The 22592-nt window shown below is 44.9% G+C and overlaps 1 protein-coding gene and 1 long non-coding RNA gene across 2 annotated transcripts; one reads left to right on the plus strand and one right to left on the minus strand.

The window, feature by feature from the left end:
* Positions 1-427: 427 nt before the first annotated feature.
* Positions 428-19901, plus strand: LOC144240714 (uncharacterized). Its single transcript, XR_013337816.1, has 4 exons — positions 428-629; positions 10490-11680; positions 19103-19190; positions 19721-19901. It is a non-coding gene; the product is annotated as an uncharacterized LOC144240714 (long non-coding RNA).
* IL10 (interleukin 10) lies at positions 8580-13016 on the minus strand. Its single transcript, XM_077775099.1, has 5 exons — positions 12775-13016; positions 11950-12009; positions 11534-11686; positions 10438-10503; positions 8580-9378 (listed from the first exon to the last, which is right to left on the minus strand). The coding sequence occupies exons 1-5, from the start codon at positions 12937-12939 to the stop codon at positions 9286-9288; spliced, it is 537 nt and encodes a 178-aa protein (XP_077631225.1). The 5' UTR covers positions 12940-13016; the 3' UTR covers positions 8580-9285.
* Positions 19902-22592: the final 2691 nt, after the last annotated feature.

Raw genomic sequence — 22592 nt, forward strand, 5'->3', positions numbered from 1 at the left:
TTTCTATTTTCCTGTTATGTAGGAAAAAGATTGAGCACAATAGTAACACAGTAGTCCCTCCTTATCCACAGCGGGTACATTCCCACACCCCCAACAGTGCCTGAAACTGCAGGTAGTACCGAGTCCTAGAGGGACTGTTTCCTTCCCGTACACACATACCTATGAAAAAGTTTGATTTCTAGATCAGGAACAGTAAACTATTAACAACAATAACTCATAATAAAATAGAACGATTATGACAATACACTGTGATAAAAGTTGTCAGTGTGATCTCTCTCAAAATATCTTATTGCACTGTTCCTGTGATGATGTGAGATGACAAAATGCCCGTGTGAAGAGACCAAGTGAGGTGGATGACACAGGCATTGTGATGTGGTGCTCGGCTGCTATTGACCTTCTGACAATCTGTCAGAAGGAGGATCATCTGCTCCTGTACCACAGTTGACCACGTGTAACCAAAACCACGGGAAGCATAACCATGGCTAAGAGCGGACAACTGTATGTGAAATCGGAAAGACTCAGTGGTCAAAGACTCTGCATATCATAGGAAAGATCTGCTTGGAGATTTGCTGGAGGTGACCAGTTGGATGTGTCATTGGATGATGATTCCTCTCGGCAAAAATTATAAGGTTCTTGATTTGAATGACTCAGACTGCATGTGGTTAATGCTTAGACATTTGTTGTTTTCCTGACGTAAAAATGACTTCAATCTGCTAAGATATATTTACAAATATATAGTTTCTTTTATTTATTATGAAATACCCAGAAATCTATATATTAGGGAATCTTCTCAGAAATCTAGATCTGTACTCCTCTAAGACTTAGGAGATTTAAAATGGTGATTTGTCAAGTGTATGAAACTCTGAGAACTCTACATATTTGAAAATTAGAATCCATCAGAAGCTCCAAGATGCCCCAACATCTACCTCTCCCTTTCAGTCCCAGATGATTTGAGCACCTACGTCCTACTCTTCTTTTACACTGCCTTCCACTGGCCTTCCCTCCACTGCTGCACGGCTAGGGACTTCAGTGTCCTAGTGGGTGACTTCTCCAAAATGTGGCTTTTCAGTTCCACAGTCTCCACGTTGCTGATGACCTTTCCCCCTGCCTTTACTCAGCCATCTCTTTCAATGGCTATAACCTGGAATTCATCATCCCACCTCCAAAATCTCTTCATTCAGTCTCTTCCCTGTCTGGCCACCACCTCCTCTCCCTGGGGATTCTGCTCTTACCTTCACAACTGTTCCTTGACTGCTTCAGAGCCTCCAGTCCGTTGGCTCATCTACACTCTCGCTTTTCACCAGTTCTCTCTTGTCTGCACATCATTTAACTTTGAATCCTGGGTTTCCAGTCAGGCTCTCATGCTCTCAACTTCCTCTCCCCCTTGTCCTTTTGTTATAGTCATGGGCCAAAACAATTCTGCCTACTATGCCTTCCCTTCAGGCTGCCAAGGGAATCCTGAGAAAAAGTATGCAGACTGCAATTCATGATTACTTTCCTCAACTGGGCTTAATACTGCCTGGATGTCTACCACGTTTCTCTAGAATCATTTGCTTTCCACATATCTGCAAGCATCATTTCAAATCTTTGCTCCTCTCCTCAAACCTTCTTGCATTATCTCCTTCTTATTCACTCTTTTCAGAGAAAATAGAAGCTATCGGGTGGAAACAACTTCAACTTCCTGCCAAGAAATCTTCAAACCAACCTGCTGTTGTACCCACTGTCCCTACTTCCTTCCTGTAATTATTCAATGAAGGTGTTCCTCTTCATCTCAAAGGTTATCCATTCCTCTACCTGCACCGTACCCCCTCCTGCCTTCTGAGGAAACTGTCTTCATCAGTTTTCTCATTCATCTATCTTCAACTTCTTTTTCTCTGGTGTTGGCCCAGTGTCATGTGATCTACTCTTTCACCTCCCATTTAATGTGTGATCCCATCTCTCTCCCATCCCCTGCACTCGTCTTGATAAAGTGACCGGTGCCCCCATTTGCTACATCCCATAGAAGCTCTTTTGTCTTGATCCTGATTGGCCTCCCATTAGCATTCAATTCAGTTGACCATTCCCTCTCCCCTAAAATGTTTTCTGTTCTTGTTCTCAGGAACGCCACTCTCTCCTGATATTTCTTTTTACCACTCAGGCCATTTTTTATAAGTTCCTCTGTCAGCTTCTCTTGCTCTGACTTATGAATATCTGGGTTCTCCAGGTCTTGGTTCTGGGCTCTTTTCTCACACTCTTTCCCTTGGTGACTTTCCCCACTCCTACAATTCCACATACCATCCCTATGGCAATGACAATCATATGTTTATCTTCAGACTACATCTCTATGTCCAGCTGACCACTGTGGAAGAATTCAAACTCTGAGGCACTTGCAACTCAATGGGGCCAACATAGAATGTATCCTTTGCCTCCAAACTCTCTTCTTCCCTACCCAGTTGTTCAGGCCGGATCTGAGGGGGTTTTGGCCATCACCTGCCATCACCACTCTCACCTAAGCAGTTGCTGTGTATTTGAACATGTGTACTTCACTCAACTCTTACGTTACCACCTTAATCCATACTACAATTTCCTCTTGTCTGCATTGGGAGCCAATGGACCTTACAGGGTCTCTTTCAGAAAATATATATTCTTCTCTCTACTTAATAGCCCTTAATGGTTTCTCTTTACTTAAAATCAGTCCTTTTCTTCCAGTTCATGTTAAATCTCTTTCCCTCACGTATAATATGCCTCACGTGTTGTGTGTCATCTTTTAGTTCCTTAAACAGTTTAAGTCCCTTCCTACTTCAGAGACTCAGGATATGAGAGGAGATGGAGGAGCCAGAGGGCTCTGAAGAGAGCCCAGGGCCCAGCCATGCTGAGTGTCCGTACAAATCCACCCTTGCTTCAGAGACATTCCTTCCCCTCATATTTTGCTGTTCAAAGAGGTCTTTAAATATATGGCTCTTTCTAAGGTTCTCAGCACCTCCCTCTTCATTCAACCACCCCCACTCGCCCTTCATGTCCAGATGGATGTCACCTTCTTATGGAAGCCCTCCCTCCCCTGAGTCTGGGCTAGTTGCTCTACTGACACCTCCCACTTCTCATCCACTAGTGTTCACAATTATGCTAACATTGTGTGCCTAATTTGTAATGTCTTTTTCTGACTGTATGGATTTAGCTGTTAAATCCATGCAGGCAGGCACTAGGTCAGTCAGGTTTTTTTTCACTGTTTTCTCCCCCACACCTAACATAGTACCTAAAGTATGATAGGTTCAGAGTAAATAAATGTGCATCTCATAAAAGCTCTGACTTGGGACAAAGGCCAGGGAGAAGCCAATCAGCCTCTGTTTTGATTTGAGCCTCGTCCTTGTTAGATATGAACGTAGAGAATATTCTGTGAGAAGACCTAATTAGTTACTTATGCTGCATACTAGCCACAGCTACTAATTCAGTTCTGGTAGAGGTATGATAGGGGAATGACATCCACTTCTTCTAAATAATCCAGAAAGACTTTTTCAAATAGGTGTGAGATTCTGAGTAGCATATTGGATGAACTATGGGCTCTGTTATACAATGACTTCTTGACTTTGGGGGAAAAATGTTTTTTTTTGCCCTCGAATAATGTTAAGGAAAAAAGCACTGTGGTAGACTCTCATTTCTTTAGGTTGCTAACAGATAAGTAACAGTGATGGATAATGAGCATATATGAGCAAAGCCCAATGTTGCAATCAATAAAAACTTTCTACATAGTTAACCTAATATTTATTTAATGGTATTTAATGTGTAACTATTATTGCTCTGGATGGCAGTTAGGCGCCTCTGTTAAGCCTCTGTTCACTGAACTAATGCAACTCTTGTGGCTATAATTGTATATGTATGTACATACATACATATGTATGTATTTACTTGATCAAGCCAAGTATTTCTTCAGTCCCTCAAAAAAATGTCATTTCCTTTCTGTCCTTCCCAAGTGTCAGGATGGTCCATTTTCTCTTTTCATCCAGAAACGTGCGTGGGGAGGAAGAAAATAACATAAGGAAATGTCCAAGTTTAGTGAATGGCACACAAAGTGTGTCTGACTGGTTCTCAGAGTGTTAGCACTGATCTTACCATCTGGTCTCATGTGAACATTTTTCCAAATGTCTAAGGGAAGAGCTGCTTTTACTAAGTATTTACTTTGTGCTCGACACGTATTCACACCTCTATTTCTTATGATGACAACACCTGGAAGGAGTGATTATTCTCCCCATGTCACAGCAGAGAATACTGAGGGAAGCGATGGCTCAAGGTCACACATCTTGGAGGTTTGGCAGATCCCAGAGGTATGCACGTCACCCCTGTGCTGTGGAATAAGAACAAGCTGTGTTACTTGTCCTTAGGTCTTTATCGCTTCCATATTCTCCTTAGAGAGAGTGTCAAGGAGGCTTCTGGAAACTCAGAGCTCTGTGGCTCAGCCCTGCTTGGAGACGGAGGCTGTTGATAGTATACAGATGACTCTGGACAGGAACATGTCTCAGAAAAGGGCTCAAGTGGGAATAGCCCTGCTGACCAGAGAAATCAGATGCTGGAATTAGGAACTATGAGCACAAAGGGCACTTAGAGGTCATCTAATTTAGTGGTTTTGAAGCTTTTGACCACAAAGGATTGCTGTTACTAATTTCCCCCAAAGACTATCTTAAAACATTTTGGCTGGTTACAAAATTTACAAAAATAATTCCATTTTCTGTTTTTATTAATCAAAGATATAATAGATGACTAGAAAATAGAGCTTCTGGCCAGCATGAGGTGACCTGCCTTTCTGTACCGAGTGGCTATTCTTCAGCCGAGAACATACAAGTGCTTTTTAATGAACTCTTACAGACTTACAGGCTGTGGGGATGGCAAATGAATGATATCATTAGGCCTTCTCAAGTTTTGGAAATTGTTCAAAGATAGCCTCTCTACCACGAATACTTTCAGGAACATGAGTGGATCTAGTGGTCCCAGTTGAAAATCGTTGATTCAGACTTACGTCCTTGTTTTATCATTGAGGAAACTGAAGCACAGAGAGGGGAAGTAAAATTACCAAAGTCACCAAGTGAGTTGGTGTGTAAAAGGGTGATTAAATAATAAAATACATGTGTCACCTGGGATCCACTAACCACTCCAGGGTAGATCGATTGGTTCATTCTGTAGCCAGTTCTGCAGCTTATGGAAATTTAAAGACCTTTTCATTTCAGACTCTGAGTGTTTGTTCTTAGGACACAGCTCTTATCTTCTTGGAGTTTTATGCTTGCTTCTCCCTCAATCACCCCAGGCCTAAAGCTGGTCCCCATGTTCCACAATTAAATCCACTCTTGGGGCGCCTGGGTGGCTTAGTCGGTTAAGCGTCCGACTTTCGCTTAGGTCATGATCTCGCGGTTCGTGGGTTCGAGCCCCACGTCCGGCTGTGTACTGACAGCTCAGAGCCTGGAGCCTGTTTCCGATTCTGTGTCTCCCTCTCTCTCTCTGACCCTCCCCTGGTCACTCTGTCTCTCTATCTCTCCTAAAAATAAAAATAAAAACATTAAAAAAAAATTTTTAAATCCACTCTTATAAGTGTTTTAAGGGTCAACATGCCATGGAGTGGGTAGTTTCTGCCATCGAGCCAATTCTTTTTCCTCCTTCTCTACATCTCTCATATCAACCCCTTCCTTCCAGAACCCTTTGATCTGCCTGATTTCTGTCAGTGGCTGGGGAGGGTAACCACACTGTCATCACAGATTTGGGGAGCTTCTCTCTCTGCTCCTACCCTCCCCACCTGAGCAGCTTGGGCCACAGACTGAGACTCTCAGCCTTCATTTCTATCCAAACTCTGATGTGAGGCGAAAAGGGCCATGGGAGATGAGGTGGTTGCTCTTTTTAGAGAATAAAGGCTTGTTGCCAAAAAAACAAAACAAAACAAAAATCTCCATCGAAACCTCATCTCCTCATCTCTAGATTTCCAATCCATAAGACATATGTACCTTCATACCTGACATTTTATTTGACCCTCATATCAAGTCCTGTCCATTAGCCAGTTCAGGCTACCATAACAAAATACCATAAACTGCATGGCTTAAACAATGACAAAAAAAATTATTTCTCACAGTTCTGGAGGCCGGAAGTCCAAGATCAAGGTGTCAACATGGCAGGTTTCATTCTGAGATCTCTTCTCTTGGCTTGTAGCCACTGCCATCTTTTATGTGTGCTCAATAAAATCTTTTTATTGTGCACATGTGAAGAGAGAGAGAGACAGAGGGAGAGGGAGAGAGCAAGCTGTTTGGTGTCTTTTTTTATAAGGGCACTTGCAGGAGGGTGGCTCCACCTTCATGGCCTCATTCAAACAAAATTATCTCTCATAGGCCTCATCTCCAAATATCATCACAGTGGGGGGGTTGGGGCTTCAATATATGAATTTGGGGGGAACACAAACATTAAGTAGATAACACCTGGGAAGAAAGTTTTTGCTAGTTTTCCAGGTGAGAAACTGAGGCTCACAGAGGTAAGTATATATGTCTGAGCTCACAAGAGAGAGCACTGGAGGAAGGCTGTGTCCATGACGATGGCCTCTCCATGGTGAGCTGCTTACCCAACTCTTCCCCTTACCACCACCTCCCCCAACCCAGGAGCCTGAAGTGCCATTTGAACACAGAGATATTTTTTCTAAATTCTTAGAAGGATGTGGTAGTTTAAAAATATGTCCACAAATTCTTTAGGAGTCCTCCCATCAAAAGGTGGAATCTAATTATCTCCCCTTCAATATGGGCTTAATTTGCCAACTCACTTCTAAGGAACAGAATGTGGCAGAAGTGTAGTGTGAGATTTCTAAGATTAGGTCTAAACGACACCATGACTTCCTCCTTGCTCTCTCTCAGATCACTGGCTCAGGGGGAAGACAGCTGTTGTGTTGTGAAGACACTAAAGAAGCCCCACAGAAAGGACCACATAGCAAGGGACCAAGGCCACCTGCCAGTTAGCCAGTGAGGAACTAAGGCCTCGTGCCCTGCAAGTGCGTCCTCTTGGATGTGATCTGTCCAACCCCAGCCAAGCTTCAGGTGACTGCAGCCCTGGTTGTCATTTTGACTGCAACTTCATTAAAGACTCTGAACCAGATCCTCTAGTCGTCACTCTCAGATTCTCAGAAAAAGACAAAAATGCGTGTTGCTTTAGGTTGCTAAACTTTGGAGGCATCAATAGATAATTAATACAAAAGGAAAAGCATTTTATACTATTCTCAGTTCTCCATTCTCCATATAATCCATGTGGCCAAGCCATACCAACATTTCTGAACATCTGTGTCTTCTTACAGAAGATAGCAATAATAATATCGTATAGCATGCCTGATACAAATATACCTAGCGACAACAAGCTCAAAAGAAGTGCTCGGTTAATTGTGGCTGTTTTCAACATCTTATCAGCCATGTGGCTTCTTTAGGTGAGTTTCTGCCTCTCTTCCCTCACATGAGGTGTGAACCTCAGCCTTAGCTTAGTGTGCATCACCTAACAGAGAGCCCTGACAGCCTAAACCTCACAGTTTCTCCATTTCAGTACAGAGAGCCTTGCTGCGGAGAGAGTCACTCCTCTCTCCTGGTCTTCAGCTAGCCTCCATTCTTAACCTTTCATCTCAGAATTTCAGCTTTGATGTTTCCCACTTCCTTCCTATGGTTACTTTAACTAAAGTGAGTCAGGTCTTACTGAAAAACTGACCACAGCCAGTCAGCCCCTATCCTCCCCCGGTCCAGGACTGCCTGGGCAGAGTGTGAGGGTGATCAGTGTTTACTCAGACCATTGTTTCCCTCTCTCTCCTCCAAGTCACGGGGCCTTGAGTAGGGCTTCCCCAGCTACCATGCCCCTCCCAATAGACCGCAGCCAAAAGCCAACCTCACATTTGGCTGGTAGCTTAAGGAGGGAAGAGAAGGGACTGCAGCAGTTTGAGTCCTTGGGTGTTCTATCAAGTGGGCTAATCTGCTTATATTCTACTCGGTTGGGTGGTCCTCTGATCTCAGCTCAAGGAGGATTTGGTAGGAGATTTTAGTTGTGAATACCAGTAACAATCACACATGTGGATAGGGACCATTCTTAGCGGCGAGGAGCCATGTTAGCTCTTTATCTTAATTTTCACAACAACCCTGGTAAATTAGTATTCATTCACCCAGATCTTTGGGGCTTGAAGAAGCACAAACAAAGCAGAGCAAAAACCCAACCCAACCCAACCCAACCCAACCCAAACAAAACCCCAGAAAACAAAGATAACACAGAAAAAAGTCCTCTGTGTATCTTTCTAATGTTGGTATCTGCAGAACCTTATCCTTAGCCTTGAAAATCAGCATGATCTTTAAGAAGTTAAGGATAATTTCTTAAAGGACTCAGTTTGTAGGAAGACCATGGTTGTCTTTGCTATTGCCTTTGGAAGTGAAAAGTCTTTTTTCCTCTGATCAGATTTGGAACTTGCCTCCTCTCTGGGAGAGTGTAGTTGGCTTTCTTTACCTGAAATGCAGAATTCATTCACCTACTCTCTTCTATCTTAGAAACACTGAGGGAGTAATTTTAGTCGAACAGAAGTCAACTCACGCCATATCATAGTTTTAATAAGACTCATTTATTCATTAAAAATTAAAATCTGCTATGAAGACAGACAAACAATGTAACATTCCCAGAGGAATTGAATTGCTTCTAGTTAAAACTGAGTTCTATTAGAACCAACTTTAGGTTGTTATAAATAACAAGGAAGGACACAGCATTCAAGAATGAAGTGGTTGAGGAAAGAGGTCAAGGGAGTCCCTCTGAGCCACTGGAATATTAATTATCAAAGGGGCTCCCTAGTTTCTCCTCCTAAGAGGGTAAGAGTCATTACAACACTCTAGGAGCCCCAGGCCCGGAGAAATTATAGGGAGGTCAGGAAAAATAGCTCAACAGCTATGAAGTATGGTCAGGCTTGGAATGGAAACATCAGTAGGCTCCCCAAGAAACATTGTTTTCCTTATATAAGTTAACAATTTCTCTTAAAATACTCAAATATCATAGGGTATCACCCTATGAAAACAGCTTACACACAGGTGAAAAAATAAATATTGAAAAAAATTATAATATTGGGCTTCTTTCTAAATAGTTCACAGAGAAGCTCAGTAAATAAATACTAATGGGTTGAGGTATCAGAGGTAATAAATATTCTAAGAGAGAGGTATGACAGGGTTCTCCAAGGAGCTATTTGGCTCTCCCACATTTCTGAATGGGATTGTATAGATCTCCAATTTATGTCCTAGAGTCCAGAAGAGTTGCCGTCCTGCATGTTCAGTTCCCCAGCATGTTTCAGATTTTCATCTTCAATGTCATGTAAGCTTCTATGTAGTTGATGAAGATGTCAAACTCACCCATGGCTTTGTAGACACCTTTCTCTTGGAGCTGTGTAGGGAGATAAAAAATGTTTAGTGCAAGCCCCATTTGAGTGAGTAAATGAGCACCTGGCTTGGATGGGCATGACCCTGGGGCCCAGGAGATATACTTGCTCCCATGTGTTGGGACGTGAAGGACAGACCCTAGGAGCCTGAGGGTATTCCCGGTGCCTTGGGAAAGGTTACATGTTCTAAAGCATGGCTAGCGAGTAACAAGAGGAACACTCACTTCATAAAGCACAAGTCTACAAAATGATTCCTTTTAAACAGTTTTAAAGGTCATGTGCTCACATGACACTTATTCAGAATTGGGAGAAAAGACATTAGAGGAACAACTTTGAAAGCAAGACAGTAAGAAGAGAGAAGAGAGCCCTTTTATGTTTATGCTCTCCCACCATTGGTTTGAGCAGGCCCTGGCCTGCTCCTCTGGTCTATTATCAGGGGGTCTATGCCCCCTGATGGCTGCCCAGTGTCTGTCCCCAGCTCGCAAAGAGGACAAGACCACATGGCTTCTGGGCAGTGGGGTTGAGGAGTTCACAGACAGTTGGAAGCGTGAAACCCCATTTGATCTGAGAGCTGACATTCTCAGGCACCTTGGCAGGTGTGAACGGCAGCTGGGAAGGGAGTATAGACCAACGCCAAATCAATGAGAATTCTACTTCCTGCTCTCAGTTTTTGGGAGTCTAGGCTGAACCCCCGGGTGTGTTTGTGTGTGCACATTCACGTGTTGGCTTCCTGCACGTGTGGCTTTAGTCTAGATTCCCAATAAGCTACTTTCTGTTTCCTTTGTCACTCTCCCCAGCATCTACCTCACTGCGTTCACAGGCTGGCTGGCTGGCTCAACCCACAGGCCTGCAAAGGCGGGGAGCAGTCATTTAGAAACCCCCAAAGACACTTCACAGAAAACAAATATAACCAAGGCGGCAGCTCCTCACTGGCTGGGGAGGTCACACCATCTGTGGGGTTCCCACACCCCCTTCAAGAGACGGACGGCCTGCTTAGCACCTGCCAACTTGGGGAGTGGGTGGAGGTCACGTTCCCCAAGCCCTTTCTGCCGCCATCCACTTACCTTATTAAAGGTACTCTTCACCTGCTCCACCACCTTGCTCTTGTTTTCACAGGGCAGAAATCGATGCTGTGAAGGAAGAGAGAAAGTGTTAATGCCATTGGCTCCCAGCTCCTGTGTCCACAGCACTTGGGGGACAAGCTGGAAGCACGAAGAAGGGGTCAGGCTCATCGTGGATATCTTACCCCCACAGCTCCTGGGGCAAACTGAGCCCTCCCTCACTCTGGCCTACTAGACAGAGAAGAACCAGCCCAGGGAGCCCAGGATGAAAAGTGCTTCTCTCCAGGTGCCTCTCTGAGTTGTTTGCAAAGCTTGCATGAAAACCCAGGAGCTGGAGCTTGGAGCTTCCTCTCCGAACACCACAGTGCTGACAAGTGCTGAGCCAGCCGTCTGTCCTTTCCTGCTTCCCTCTCCTGTCCCTCTTCTTCAGTTCCAGCGGCCAAGGACCATTTCTAAGTCCTCTGAGGACTAGAGATGCAGCCTTAGTCATGCTGACCAAAACCTTCTCATAGTCCCATCCTACAGAGAGAGGCCAACTGGTTCCCCAATTATCAGTGAGAGAACAGAGGAAACCAGTGGTGAGGGTATCATTTCAGTTGGAGAACTTTTTATCCTGGGGAATTATTCGTAGACACTAGCCTGGGGACGAGTAGTCTCCAGAAGGCCTTTCGTGGGCCTTCTAAAATGCCAGGGAAAGTCCTGTCAATTGGGCCCCACTTACGGGCTCTGCTTTCCACAGGTAGAGAGCAAGAGGTAAGTGGAGTTTCTTCTCCACGGGACTCTGCTTCCTGGCCCATTTTGCTGGGCTCAGGGTCTAGAGCCAAAGGGAGAAGGGAGCCCAGACTGCAGCTCTGGGCCCCTCTCACAAAGAGAGAAGAGAATAGTTAATAACCCACAAATGACTCACAAATAACAGGAAAGCTGTTTGCAAACATGTAAATGCCTAGCAGCCTCCCCCACTCCCTGCTCAGAAAGAAATGAGCAAGAGATGGAACTCTCGCGCCTTCGGAGAGTCCTCCTGCCAGTCTGTCTCCGCTTCTCTGGGTGTGAGTGAAAAGTGCCAGCTGAGCCACAAGGGGAAGAACTGATCTGCACTCACACAGCGCCGCAGCCTCAGCCTCAGGGTCTTCAGCTTTTCTCCCAGGGAATTCACGTGCTGTTTGATGTCTGGGTCGTGGTTCTCAGCCTGGGGCATCACCTCCTCCAAGTAAAACTGGATCATCTCCGACAAGGCTTGGCAACCCAGGTAACCCTAAGGCGGGGAGCGGGGTGGGAGTGAGCCACCGGTGACTGGGGAGGAAGAGCTGCTGCCTCAGCTTGAGGGGACAGCTCTGTCCCCAGGGACCTTTCTTAACCAGCCACCTCCCCCAAGGATAGCGCTTTGGCTGTGTGCTGAGTTAAGATCTTTCCACTTCTCCTTTTCAAAGCAAAGGAAGCAGACCCAGCTCCCGGCCTCCCTTCTCTGAGTCACGTTGCACCCTCCCCTCCCGCCCATCCACCCACCCGAGCTCTCACCTTAAAGTCCTCCAGCAAGGATCTAGTCAGCAACATGCTGTTCAGCTGGTCCTTCGTTTGCTGCAAGAAGAACAAAAGGAGAATGAACCTGAGGTTTGAGGAAATAACCGAAATGTCTTTCTGATGCCCTCTTATTTATAGAGCTTCTGAGTTTGAATTAGTGCAGGAAAGGAGATTTTCAAAGCAGGACATTCAACAGGGCCGGATCCCTTAGTTAAATCGGGTCCTTTTCCCCAGGATCGAGTTGTTTTTAAAATTCTGCCAGGTTTTGAAGCCAAGGCAGAAGCTTGATTTGGTCCTGGTCTCCTTTCTGCAGGGCTGGATCGGGTTCAAAGGGGCCACCCACGCCCACACACCCTTCAGTGCTCTTTGCTTTTCCTCTCTCCCTGCTGCGGACATCCAGCTGCAGCTTTGAAAGCCGATGCAGGTTTCCCCCCTGTACGGCGCTCTTCCAAACACTCAGGCTTTTCCAGGTTCTGGAAGCCCGCTCAGCTGAGGCCATTTATGTTTCCCTGCCACAAGGTATGGGGGACATCTTCATCTTCAGTCAGACCCTTTGTGATTTCTCCCACGTTTCTAAGTATAGGAGTCATAGTGCATTTACCTGTTAGGTGGCTTTTTCTGCACATTTATTCCACATAGACTGCCTTAGCTTAACTCACTGAACCTATGGCTCGACCTGGGACTCTTTAAGAACTGAAGTTTGAGAGGAATGGATGCTAGGGATGGAGGTGAAGGAGAAGAAGGGTTCTTAGACCTCTAGGAGAATGGCTAGTTGGGGTGATCCCAGCAAGGAAGGAAGGAAAGGAGGGCATTCATACTCACAAAGAAAGTCTTCACCTTGCCGAAGGCAGCCCGGAGCTCTCGGAGCATGTGGGGCAGGCTGGTCGAGAAGTGGGTGCAGTTGTCCTCAAATAGGGTGCTCTGGTGTCGGCTGGCTCCCACGCCGGCGAGGAAGACCAGGAAACACAGAAGTGCTGGGCTGGGCATGGCGAAGCTCTGCCTTCCGAGAGTTTGCCTTGTGGTTTGGTGTTGCAAGAGCAAGCCCCTGGTGTGTAGACCTTCACCTACTGGGTCCCCCTTTTATATTGTGGGTTCAGTGAGGCCTCCTCATTCATAAAAAGCCACAGTCACAGATTTCCTGGCAAACAGCCCCTCCCTTCCCTCGACCTCTCCAACTTTGCATTCGCTGAACTTCTTAAAGTTGTTAATTTTTTCTTGCATCGTAAGCAAAACAGATTGTTGAACAATGAGCTTTTGCATTACAGCTATTTTTAGGATGAGCTACCTCTCTCTCTCTGTTTTAAAATAACTTTCCAGCTTTTCTTAATAAAAAAAAGAAGTTGATTTCCTGGGGTGAACAGCTGTTCTGTGCATAGAGGCCCACAGTTGTGGGTTCCATTCGCGTGTTCCTAGGTCACAGTGACGTGCACAAATGGCCATTCCAGAATGCACTGGAATTGAGAAATAATTGGATCCTCTCCCCAACCTGAGTTGAATACCCAAGACTTTTCTTTGCTGAATTGGAAAGAGCCTCAGTTTCCCCAAGTGAGAACCAGGGTGATCTAAATATCCTCAAAATTCCCTCTGTTTCTCTCATTTTTATGTTCCAAGAAGGCCTCTCAAGGAAGTCAGCTTCCTACAGGACTAGCAAAGCCATGGGATGTGCTCCAAGCTCCTTCTCCAGCCCTGAGTTCATTTCAACTCTCAGATCTGTGTCTCTACCTCCTCGGTGGTCCCCATGCTTGGGGGAAATTAGCAAGAGTAGTCCACACTTACTGATAGCTTGGCACCTGCCAGTCACTGTGACCATTATGAGTCTTCATTTCATAGTGAGCAAATGGAGGCACAGAGATGTTAAGTACACTGCACAAGGTCACATGGGGGCTAAGTGAGAGAGTCAGACTTTGTACCCAGTCCTGCCTGACACCAAGGCCACGCTCATTACTCTACACTGTGTAATGAAAAGGTTGGATTAGAGAATCCTTTAGTTTTGTTTTTTTTTAATTGTGAGCTTCTGTGGTTGGAGACATAAGCTTGTAAGATGGAAGTGGGGGAGGGAGCAAAGGTAGAAATAATAAGGAAACTAAGTCAGGATCCCATGAAAGCTGGACAGCAGGCCCCTTTCCTTTCTCTTACTATCCGTTCCCCTGCCTTCCAAAGAAGTCTTGGCCATCTTGTCTTGGACTTGCACATGTGGATTTTTGAGGGTGAGCAGGTAGGGTAGCCAGATGTAGTGAGGAAGGTTGCTCTACCTCTAATAAGGGAAGGACAGGGGTAGTGACATCACTTGTTTGGATATCTGGAAAGTCTCTGGGGGTCCTTTGATATGCCTTGACCTTCTTCTATAGGGGCTTATCCCACCTCCCCAGTGAAGACAGGAATGAGGAAGACCACCGCCCTTGGTGGGCAGGAGGCCTGGGCTCTGCCCTGGTTTTGCCACTCTTTAAAACCAGGGAAAGTCACTTGGCTTCCCTATGTCTGTATCCCTTCTGTCCCAAGGTGGCACCAGTAATTGCCTTCTTGCCCACCAGGGGCCTTTGGGCTTCACATGAGAGGGGCTTGGGGGAGTAACAAGTGGGCTCGGATATAGGCTACCTCCCATGTTTCTGTTATTTCTTTGCCCTCCTGCGTCAGCACTTGGGACACCTCACATGGCACCCAGGACACCCCCTGAGTCTTCCCCAGCAGACAAGGTCACTGTGCCAGAGCAAATGGGGCAGGCATGCTGGGGCCAGGCCAGTTTGGAGTGAGTCCAAGGGAAAGAAATGAGGGGGTCCAGGCCCTACCTGTGGATGTAGCTTGTGGGTCAGGATCCGGGGGCTGTGGCCTCTCCTTCCAACACTTTGGAGAGTGTCAATGCAAAAGCCTAAGAATCATGAAGGGAGAAAAGACTCTTTTAGAAACACGGGTGGAGCTAATGCAGGAATTTTTGTTCCTGCTGATTTATATTGGGCGTAGGAGTACTGAATTTTGCTGCCAGGAAGCAGAGAAGAGGTCAAGAGCTGAGTTTTCACCCCCTCCTACCCTTCTCCTTCTCTCTTGTCTTCTGGGTTTTCTGAACCATGCATGCTTTAGCCCATAGAGCTGACGGCCTCTCTAAGCTGGGTGTTCTGGGTGCAGATGCAGCATGGCGGAGTCAGGTCAGAGGATTCAAACCCCAGGCAAGGCTATGAGGCTCCTCTCCCTGACCCAGGCAGTGTAGACCCCTCCTTCCTTTATTTGCTCCCATGCCATGTGATTTCCTCTACTACTAAACCTATAGGCTGACATTGCTGCCATTTCTGTGCACAACTTGCCTCCCCCAGTCAAATGGGAGCTCCCTGAAGTAGGATTTTTTTTAACTATCGCTTGTGTATCTGCTACCACGCATAAGGTCTGGTCCATGGAAGAAGGTTCCTGGCCATACAGCTTTCTCTTTTCTGTATTGGGATGGGCATAGCTGAGTACACGATGAGCCTGTGCCAGGGCTGGAGGAAGTAACGTGCAGAAGGCTGGTCTGGGCACTCAGAGGGATAGGGGAAGCAACTCAGAGAGGCAGGCCAGCAGCTCTTACACTTTCTTCTTATAATTTGAGATACACACACACACACACACACACACTCATACACATACACACGTGCACAAGATGGCAGGGGGCAGGAAGCTAGGCAAAGCATTTCTATCTTTTTTTTTTTTTTTTTTTTTTTTTTTTTTTTTTTTTTTGGGGGGGGAGAGAGCAAGAGGGNNCTAGGTTTTCTTTTTTTTTTTTTTTTTTTACTTTTTATTTACTTATTTTGAGAGAGAGAGAGAGCACAGAGAGAGGAGGGGCAGAGAGAGAGGAAGACAGAGAATTCCAAGCAGGCTCCATGCTGTCAGCACAGGGCCTGACATAAGACTCAAACTCACAAACTATGAGATCATGGCCCAAGCCAAAATCAAGAGTCAGATACTGACTCTGGATCTATTTCTTTAATCCATAATTTATTAGGTAGGGTTAGGTTTAGGCTCTGACTTCTTTATTTGTTTTGGAACATGTGGTCAATTATCCAAGCCATTTGTTGAATAGTTGATCTTCCCCCTACTGATTTGAAATCATTGTCCTCTCTCATCTCAAAACTTCAGAATCTAAATGACTGGAGATAACCATAGCAAGTTTTTGGATGCAATTCCTTAATTAACAAATGGAGATACCAATGTATTTTCTATCAACATATAGGATTGACATCAAGCTGATAGGAGAAAATGCAGATAAATATTTTGGGAGAAGTTAAGAACCCCTGTTTTTATATTGACAAAACAACAAGAACAATAAAAATAGGCATCATTTGGGGCAACTGGGTGGCTCAGTCGGTTGGGCGTCGGAGTTCAGCTCAGGTCATGATTTTGCAGTTTGGGAGTTCAAGCCCTGCATCAGGCTCTCTGCTGACAGCTCGGAGCCTGGAGCCTGCTTTGGATTCTGTGTCTTTCTCTCTGCCCCTCTGTTACTTGTGCTCTGTCTCTTTCTAAACAAACAAACAAACAAACAAACAAACATTTTAAAAAAATAGGTACCATTCTATTTTTCAAGGCTGTGAAGATATCTGTTCATTTGAAAAGTCATTAGGATCCATTGGGAAAAGTCTCAAACTCATAGTCACATTGAAACATAAAGGTCAACAGTCTGCACATTACAGAGTTTGAGTTTGGGTTTTAGTACAAGGGAAGAGCCCGTGTAGGGGAGGAAGTGAGAGAGGAGGCCACTATGAACGATGGAGTGTCAGTCTGGCCACCATTTGGTTCTGTGGAGTTCATGAGGACCCAAATGCCACTGATCACTGTAAGCTCCATGAGAGCTTGTACCTGAGTACAATCTTCACTCAAGTCCAGATGCATAGCAAGGGTCTAATAAATGTTTCTTAAATTGAGTTTAAATGACTTTCTCCCATGGAGACTCACTGGGAGAATCAGAGGAACATTGTAGGAGAGGAAATACCTCCCCTTTTCCACTCCTCCTCCAGAATATTCCCAAATTTCTGTATTCAGCTGCAAATGAAATAAAACCTGATTAATCATGGCTTAAAAAAGAAAAGGATATTATTTTTTTGGTTTCCTTTAACATGAAGTCAGAGACGGGCAGTCTGGGGCTTGTTCAACACCCACATCATCTAGAACCTGCTTTTTCGTGCCTTCCTGCTTTCCTCTCTGTTGTTGCAAGATGTCAGGGAGAAGGAATGTAGATAAAGTCCACAGGTCCAAAGGCATGTCATCCCAGAAGATCCTAACAATCTTTCCAGAAACCTCCCCTCAGCGAGTTTCACCACTTTAGCTGCAGAGGGGTCCAGGCAGACAAGCACTGCTAGTGTGTGTGTGTATGTGTGTGTGTGTAGTGTGTGTGTATATTGTGTGCTGTGTAAATAGATTTTGAAGTCCCATCCAAGAGCACAAGAACCCATAAGGAATCATCTTCCAGCTACCCTCCTGCTCAGCAAAATGGAAGCCTTCCTGGCACTGTTGCTTTGCGTCATGTTAAAATTCTACAACAGCCCTGTGGGCCTTCACTAAACCACAAATGGAAGGCTAACAATGTAGGCTTGCTGGCCTCAGGGTTCATGTAGCTTGCCTGGCAACCTGAGCTACTCAGGAGGGAGCAGGCAGGTCGGTGATACAGGCAGAGAAGAGGGGATGGTACCTACCTGGCACAGGCTAACAACTATCCTGATGAAGAATCCCCTTGGGGCTTGGCCTCTACTTACCCATTAGTAGTTATTATTTTAAGGCTGGTAATGGGAGTTTCATTTCTTCTTATTTGGGACATGTAGTATGTACAATGCCTTCCCCAGCTTGAAACTTCTAGTATTCCCTTGAATAACCTTCCTTAGCATCCTGGACAGAAGCTTCCTCAGCTGCTATGCCACAACAGGCCTGGTCAACAGCACAAAGTCTGAGAGCACAGCCCCAAGTGTGGCTGGGTGGCAGCGTCAGGGGACAGGGCCCTGTGGCACTGTCCTCTGCTGGGCTTCTCTGACTTTGGCCTTGTGGCTGGGGTGCTTCAGAATATGGACCAGGTGGATCAGAAGTTTCAGAGGAGCCTGAGTAGGGGCTGGTCCCTAGGGCAAATCAAGCAAGGGTTATGCAAACTGTATCGGGTGCCTGTCCTAGGAGTGTGGCCCACAGACATTGCAAACCACAGCGGAAGGGCTGATCTTTGGACAGCCAACGTGGAATTCCCCTTTGTGCAACCGGGGCGCCAAATCAAGCAATTTGGATTTTCCTTAGGGGACAGACACTGTGATCTGTAACTTCTCACATGAGAAATTCGGTGTACATGGGCTGGGACACCAGGTGTTGGAGCCTTTGCTCCCCAGAGGACACAGTTGTTTCTGATCTGTATGACTACCTAGAATAACTGGTGTAGTTAATAAAGTACTAGTGTAATTATTAGCAGTACTAGTGTAGAATAACTGTGTAGTTGCACAGGGTCCCATACTTAGAAGGGCTTTTGCTCAGCTGTTACTGCCTTGAGATACTTAGTAATTATTGAATAAATGGTCCCACATCTTCACTTTGCACTGGGTCCCCAATTTACATAGTTGATTCTGTATATGAGACTGAAGTCATCTTTCTCTGGCCTCCCCTTCCTCTAATGTTCCCTACTGCAGTGAGTGACATGACCCTCTAACCCAACATACAAACCAGAAACCTAAAAATAACTTGCTGGATCCCCCCCTCCTTTGCCAAGTTATGACCAATCTATTACTAGGTGCTCCTGATTTTTCTTTGCAAACATCTTCCACATCTGCTTACTTTTCTCCATTTTTATCATCATCAGCAACAACTTTCTGGTTCAGACTACCATCTTATCTCTCCCAGGCTCTAAAATAAATGCCTAATTAAAATTCCAATATCCATTCTCCAAACTGTTCTCCACTTTGTAGGCAGAGTGATTATTTGCAAATAGCAATCTGATCATGATTCTCCTTCTGTTTACACCCTTCAGTGGCTTCCCACACTCTCTTTCTTGGTAAAATAAAGACCTGCATTCTTCACACTGTCTATGCATTTTTTTTTTTTATCATCTGACCCTCTTGTCTTGAATTTCAGTGCTCCATATTGTCTCTGCCCTTCAGCCTCATTGACTTTCCTCTTTTTGTTTTTTGGTTTCAAATAGTCCATGCTTTCTCTCCTATTGCAGGGCCTTTGCACATGACATTTCCCCTTTCTGGATTGTTCGTCCCCTTCCCTTCATCCTTCAGTTATCAACTCAGATGTTACTTCCTCAGGTGAGTTTTAACTTATTTTTAGTTGGATATTCTGGATATATCTTCTCAGAACACCTTGCTCCTTTCCTTTATAGTATGTATGGCAGTTCATAATTATACATGTGGCCTTGTGGCCATTTGATTGAGCTCCATACTTGCCATTAAACTGTCCTCCACAGGGCAGGGCTAGTGTCTGTTTTTGATCACCATTGTTTGCCTAGTGCTTAGCACAATGGGCACATCCAAGGTTCTGCTAAATATTTGTTGAATGACTATGTGTTTCCTAAACTTTTTGTAGGTATAACTGACTACCTTTGTCTTCCATCTCACAGAAAGTAGAGGATGAATTCACTTGGGGAAATAGCTACCCTCACAAACTATATGCTTATTCCCATTTAGCTTTTCCATTTTTAAAAATCAGTCTCATTACTAGTCAACACTCATGCAGGCAGGTGTTAACCAAAGCTCCCATGATTCTTGAAGTGTTTAAAATACCATAGAATATCAGAAGGACTTTAGCCATTATATAACCCATACCTCTCATTTTACAGATGGGCAAACGGAGGCCCCGAGAAGAAAGTGACTTTCCCAGGCACTCAAAACAGTTAATGGTAAAGGTGGAATCTGACCTCAATTCTCTCTGGATTATTCTCAAATCAGCACCTAATTCCTTGGTTCAGAGGAGTATTAAATCGCTCTGAATTCTCATGACCCACACCAACACTAGAGGGCGCTGTCTAAGATGTGAGCAGTGTGTAGTTGCAATGGTGAGAAGTTGAAAGTCATGGAAAGTTTCCCTTTAAAAACCAATACGATTCCACTATGTGCTCCGCAGGTATGTAACTTTGTGCTTGGGAACTAGAGATGGAGGCGATGGTTGCTTAGATATAGTCCTAGGGAAATAACTTGAAGCCTTAGGATATTTGCAGACAGAAGACAGTATTCTTACTGTATTTTATCTGAAACATGACTGCAATTGTGCTAAGAGGCATAGGCTGGCATGTCCTCCCACCAAGGAACGCCTCGAGCACTCTCTCTCCAGAAACCTTATTCAAGAGAGCAGAGAATTGAGTATTTCCCTTCATCTTGCCTATTCTGGTCTTTATCTCCAAAACGTACTGCTGACTAAATCTTCAATCACACTTAAGATATTTTGATGTGTGCTTTAGATGCACAACTGTATTACATGTGTGAAGAGTCAGATGCTTCCTCCATCCTGGATTCACACCACTTCTGCTGTGACTGTGTCATTTACATGAAGCCTTAGGTCATAAACTCTTTGAGGAAGGGGGTGGAAGGGGGCTACGGTATCCACTGTGATCCTAGTTTCCCTAAGTCAGCTGTCCTCAAGCTCTTTGGATTCAGGACCCTTTTACATTCCTAAAAACTTCCAAAGCTCTCAAAGAGCTTTGACTTATGTGGATTCTATCTATCGATATTTATTGTGTAACTAAAACAGATATTAAAAATACCTATTTATGAGTTTTCCAATCATAATAAAAAATTGCATGTTAACATAAATAACATATTTTTATGGGAAATAACTATATTTCCCAAGTCAGAACACCTTTGGTGAGAAGAGGGACACTGTCTGACATTTGTTCCAAATCTTTTGAAATATCTAGCTTAATAGAAGAGCTTGTATTCTTACATCCGTTTCTACATTCAATCTGTTGCAATCTATTGCTTTAGCTTGAAGCATATGAAGAAAATCTAGCCTCATAGATACACAGTTGGAAATGGGAGGACCCCCCAGGGATCCTTGGACCACCCCCTCTTTTGAGAACCACTTGCTTAAGTGTTCAGCAAAAATCTCTGGCTGAAGATGAGTGGGAGGAGGGTGATCAAATTTGGCCTCGGAGGAAGGCGTGTGGGGGAGGGGAAGACATAACAACAGGACACCGGGCCTAGATGGAGAAGGAGAAGCCCACCGCCTCATTGTTGTCTTCCTTATTCAGAGTTTCCAAATAGCCAGTGTGGTCCTGTAGTGCCACAGCTCCTGTGACCATCAACGTATGTCATGGAAGCTGAAGTGCCTCACACGCGGGGTTTGTGGTTTCAAGTCAGAAGCCATGGGAGTTTTGGGGCTGATTTGCAGTGCCTTACCTATTACCGTAAATCCCCTTCTCCACAGGGCCCCGGGCCAAGCCCAGGTTGTCGGAGCTGGGCGTGGTCAGGGGCCACTAGGCTATTAGAGGGACTCTACTGTGGCTTATTTGGGGTTCTACTTTCCACTTCCACTTTTAGTTCTTTTCTCTCTCTCTTGCTCTCTCTGCTTTCTCTTTGGTTAGCCTTGTGCTTTCTCAGTTTTCAGAAAAAAATGAAAATACCATCAGATATTTTCCAGTCTGGTGGCTGGGTTTTATCCACCCAAAACAATACACTTTGCTTTCCACGTTCTTCTCACCCCATGCAAAGTCAAGGGGCGTACACGGTCGCTAAGCTCTTCCTGATCTGGCTAACTGAGAAATCACTTTAACAAGGTGTGCACCCTTTTAGGAACTGTGGGATCAAATTAAAGCTTGATTCCTATTTGCCCATCTGACTGTGGGAGACTCTTTATAGAAGGAGTGGAAGCAGAATTTTACAGAGCTGGACTAAGAACTCCCAAGGCCCTGATAGGCTTCAACCTTCAAAAAGAGTTCAAAATAGGGGTATCTATGTGGCTCAGTTGGTTAAGCATCCTGGCTTTTAATTTCGACTCAGGTCATGATCTCACAGTTCATGGGGTTGAGCCCCACACCAGGTTCTGCGCTGACAGTGTAGAGCCTGCTTGGGATTCTCTCTCTCTCCTTCTCTCTCGCTCTCTCTCTCTCCATGCCTCCTCTATTTGCATTCTCTCTCACTCTCAAAATAAATGAATAATTTTTTTTTAAAGTTCAAAATAACATATCACTAAAGTATACAATATACTTAAGGAAGTCCAACAAGGTTCTGATACTTTTGATGTATCAATACTTTTGCAATCATATCAGTACTTTAAAAAATATATATTGTTATTTAAAAATGTTAAGAGAATCTGTTGGTGCCTTGGCTTTTAGGTGATCACAGACTGTTCCTGGTAGTAAGGTCAGGATTCTCAAGCAGGGGTTGGGATATAAATAGGTATCAAATAGTTGACTGATTGGCTTCAAGATTCCCTGATTGCTTCTCTTACATGGCAGACCTTATGCCTCCTCTGAAGCAAAGGCTGAATCTTTGGGCAGCAAAACACTCATCTCCCCCAATTTGCCACCCCACGCCCCTGGGTCCAAGTGTTCAGTTACTGGAAACCACACGATGTGCCCTCCCTTTGAGCTGGTCTTTGCAGTAGAGTGTGGTTGGTTGTGTGTGTGGGTCCAAGAGTCAAGCTAATTTTGCCACCCACCTCTGCCTCTTACCATCGGTGTGACCTCGGGCAAGTTGCTGAGCTTTCTCCTGCTG

Source organism: Crocuta crocuta, unplaced genomic scaffold, assembly GCF_008692635.1.
Source record: "Crocuta crocuta isolate KB4526 unplaced genomic scaffold, BGI_CrCroc_1.0 scaffold207, whole genome shotgun sequence".
Lineage (NCBI taxonomy): Eukaryota > Metazoa > Chordata > Mammalia > Carnivora > Hyaenidae > Crocuta > Crocuta crocuta.

Excerpts from the sequence above, each read along its gene's own strand:
- IL10 (XM_077775099.1), bottom strand. The coding sequence starts at position 12,939 with ATGCCCAGCCCAGCACTTCTGTGTTTCCTGGTCTTCCTCGCCGGCGTG. Across the intron at positions 12,010-12,774 it reads GCAAGGTGAAGACTTTCTTT|CAAACGAAGGACCAGCTGAA; the intron begins GTGAGTATGAAT and ends TTCTTCTTGCAG. Across the intron at positions 11,687-11,949 it reads CCTTGCTGGAGGACTTTAAG|GGTTACCTGGGTTGCCAAGC; the intron begins GTGAGAGCTCGG and ends TCCCCGCCTTAG.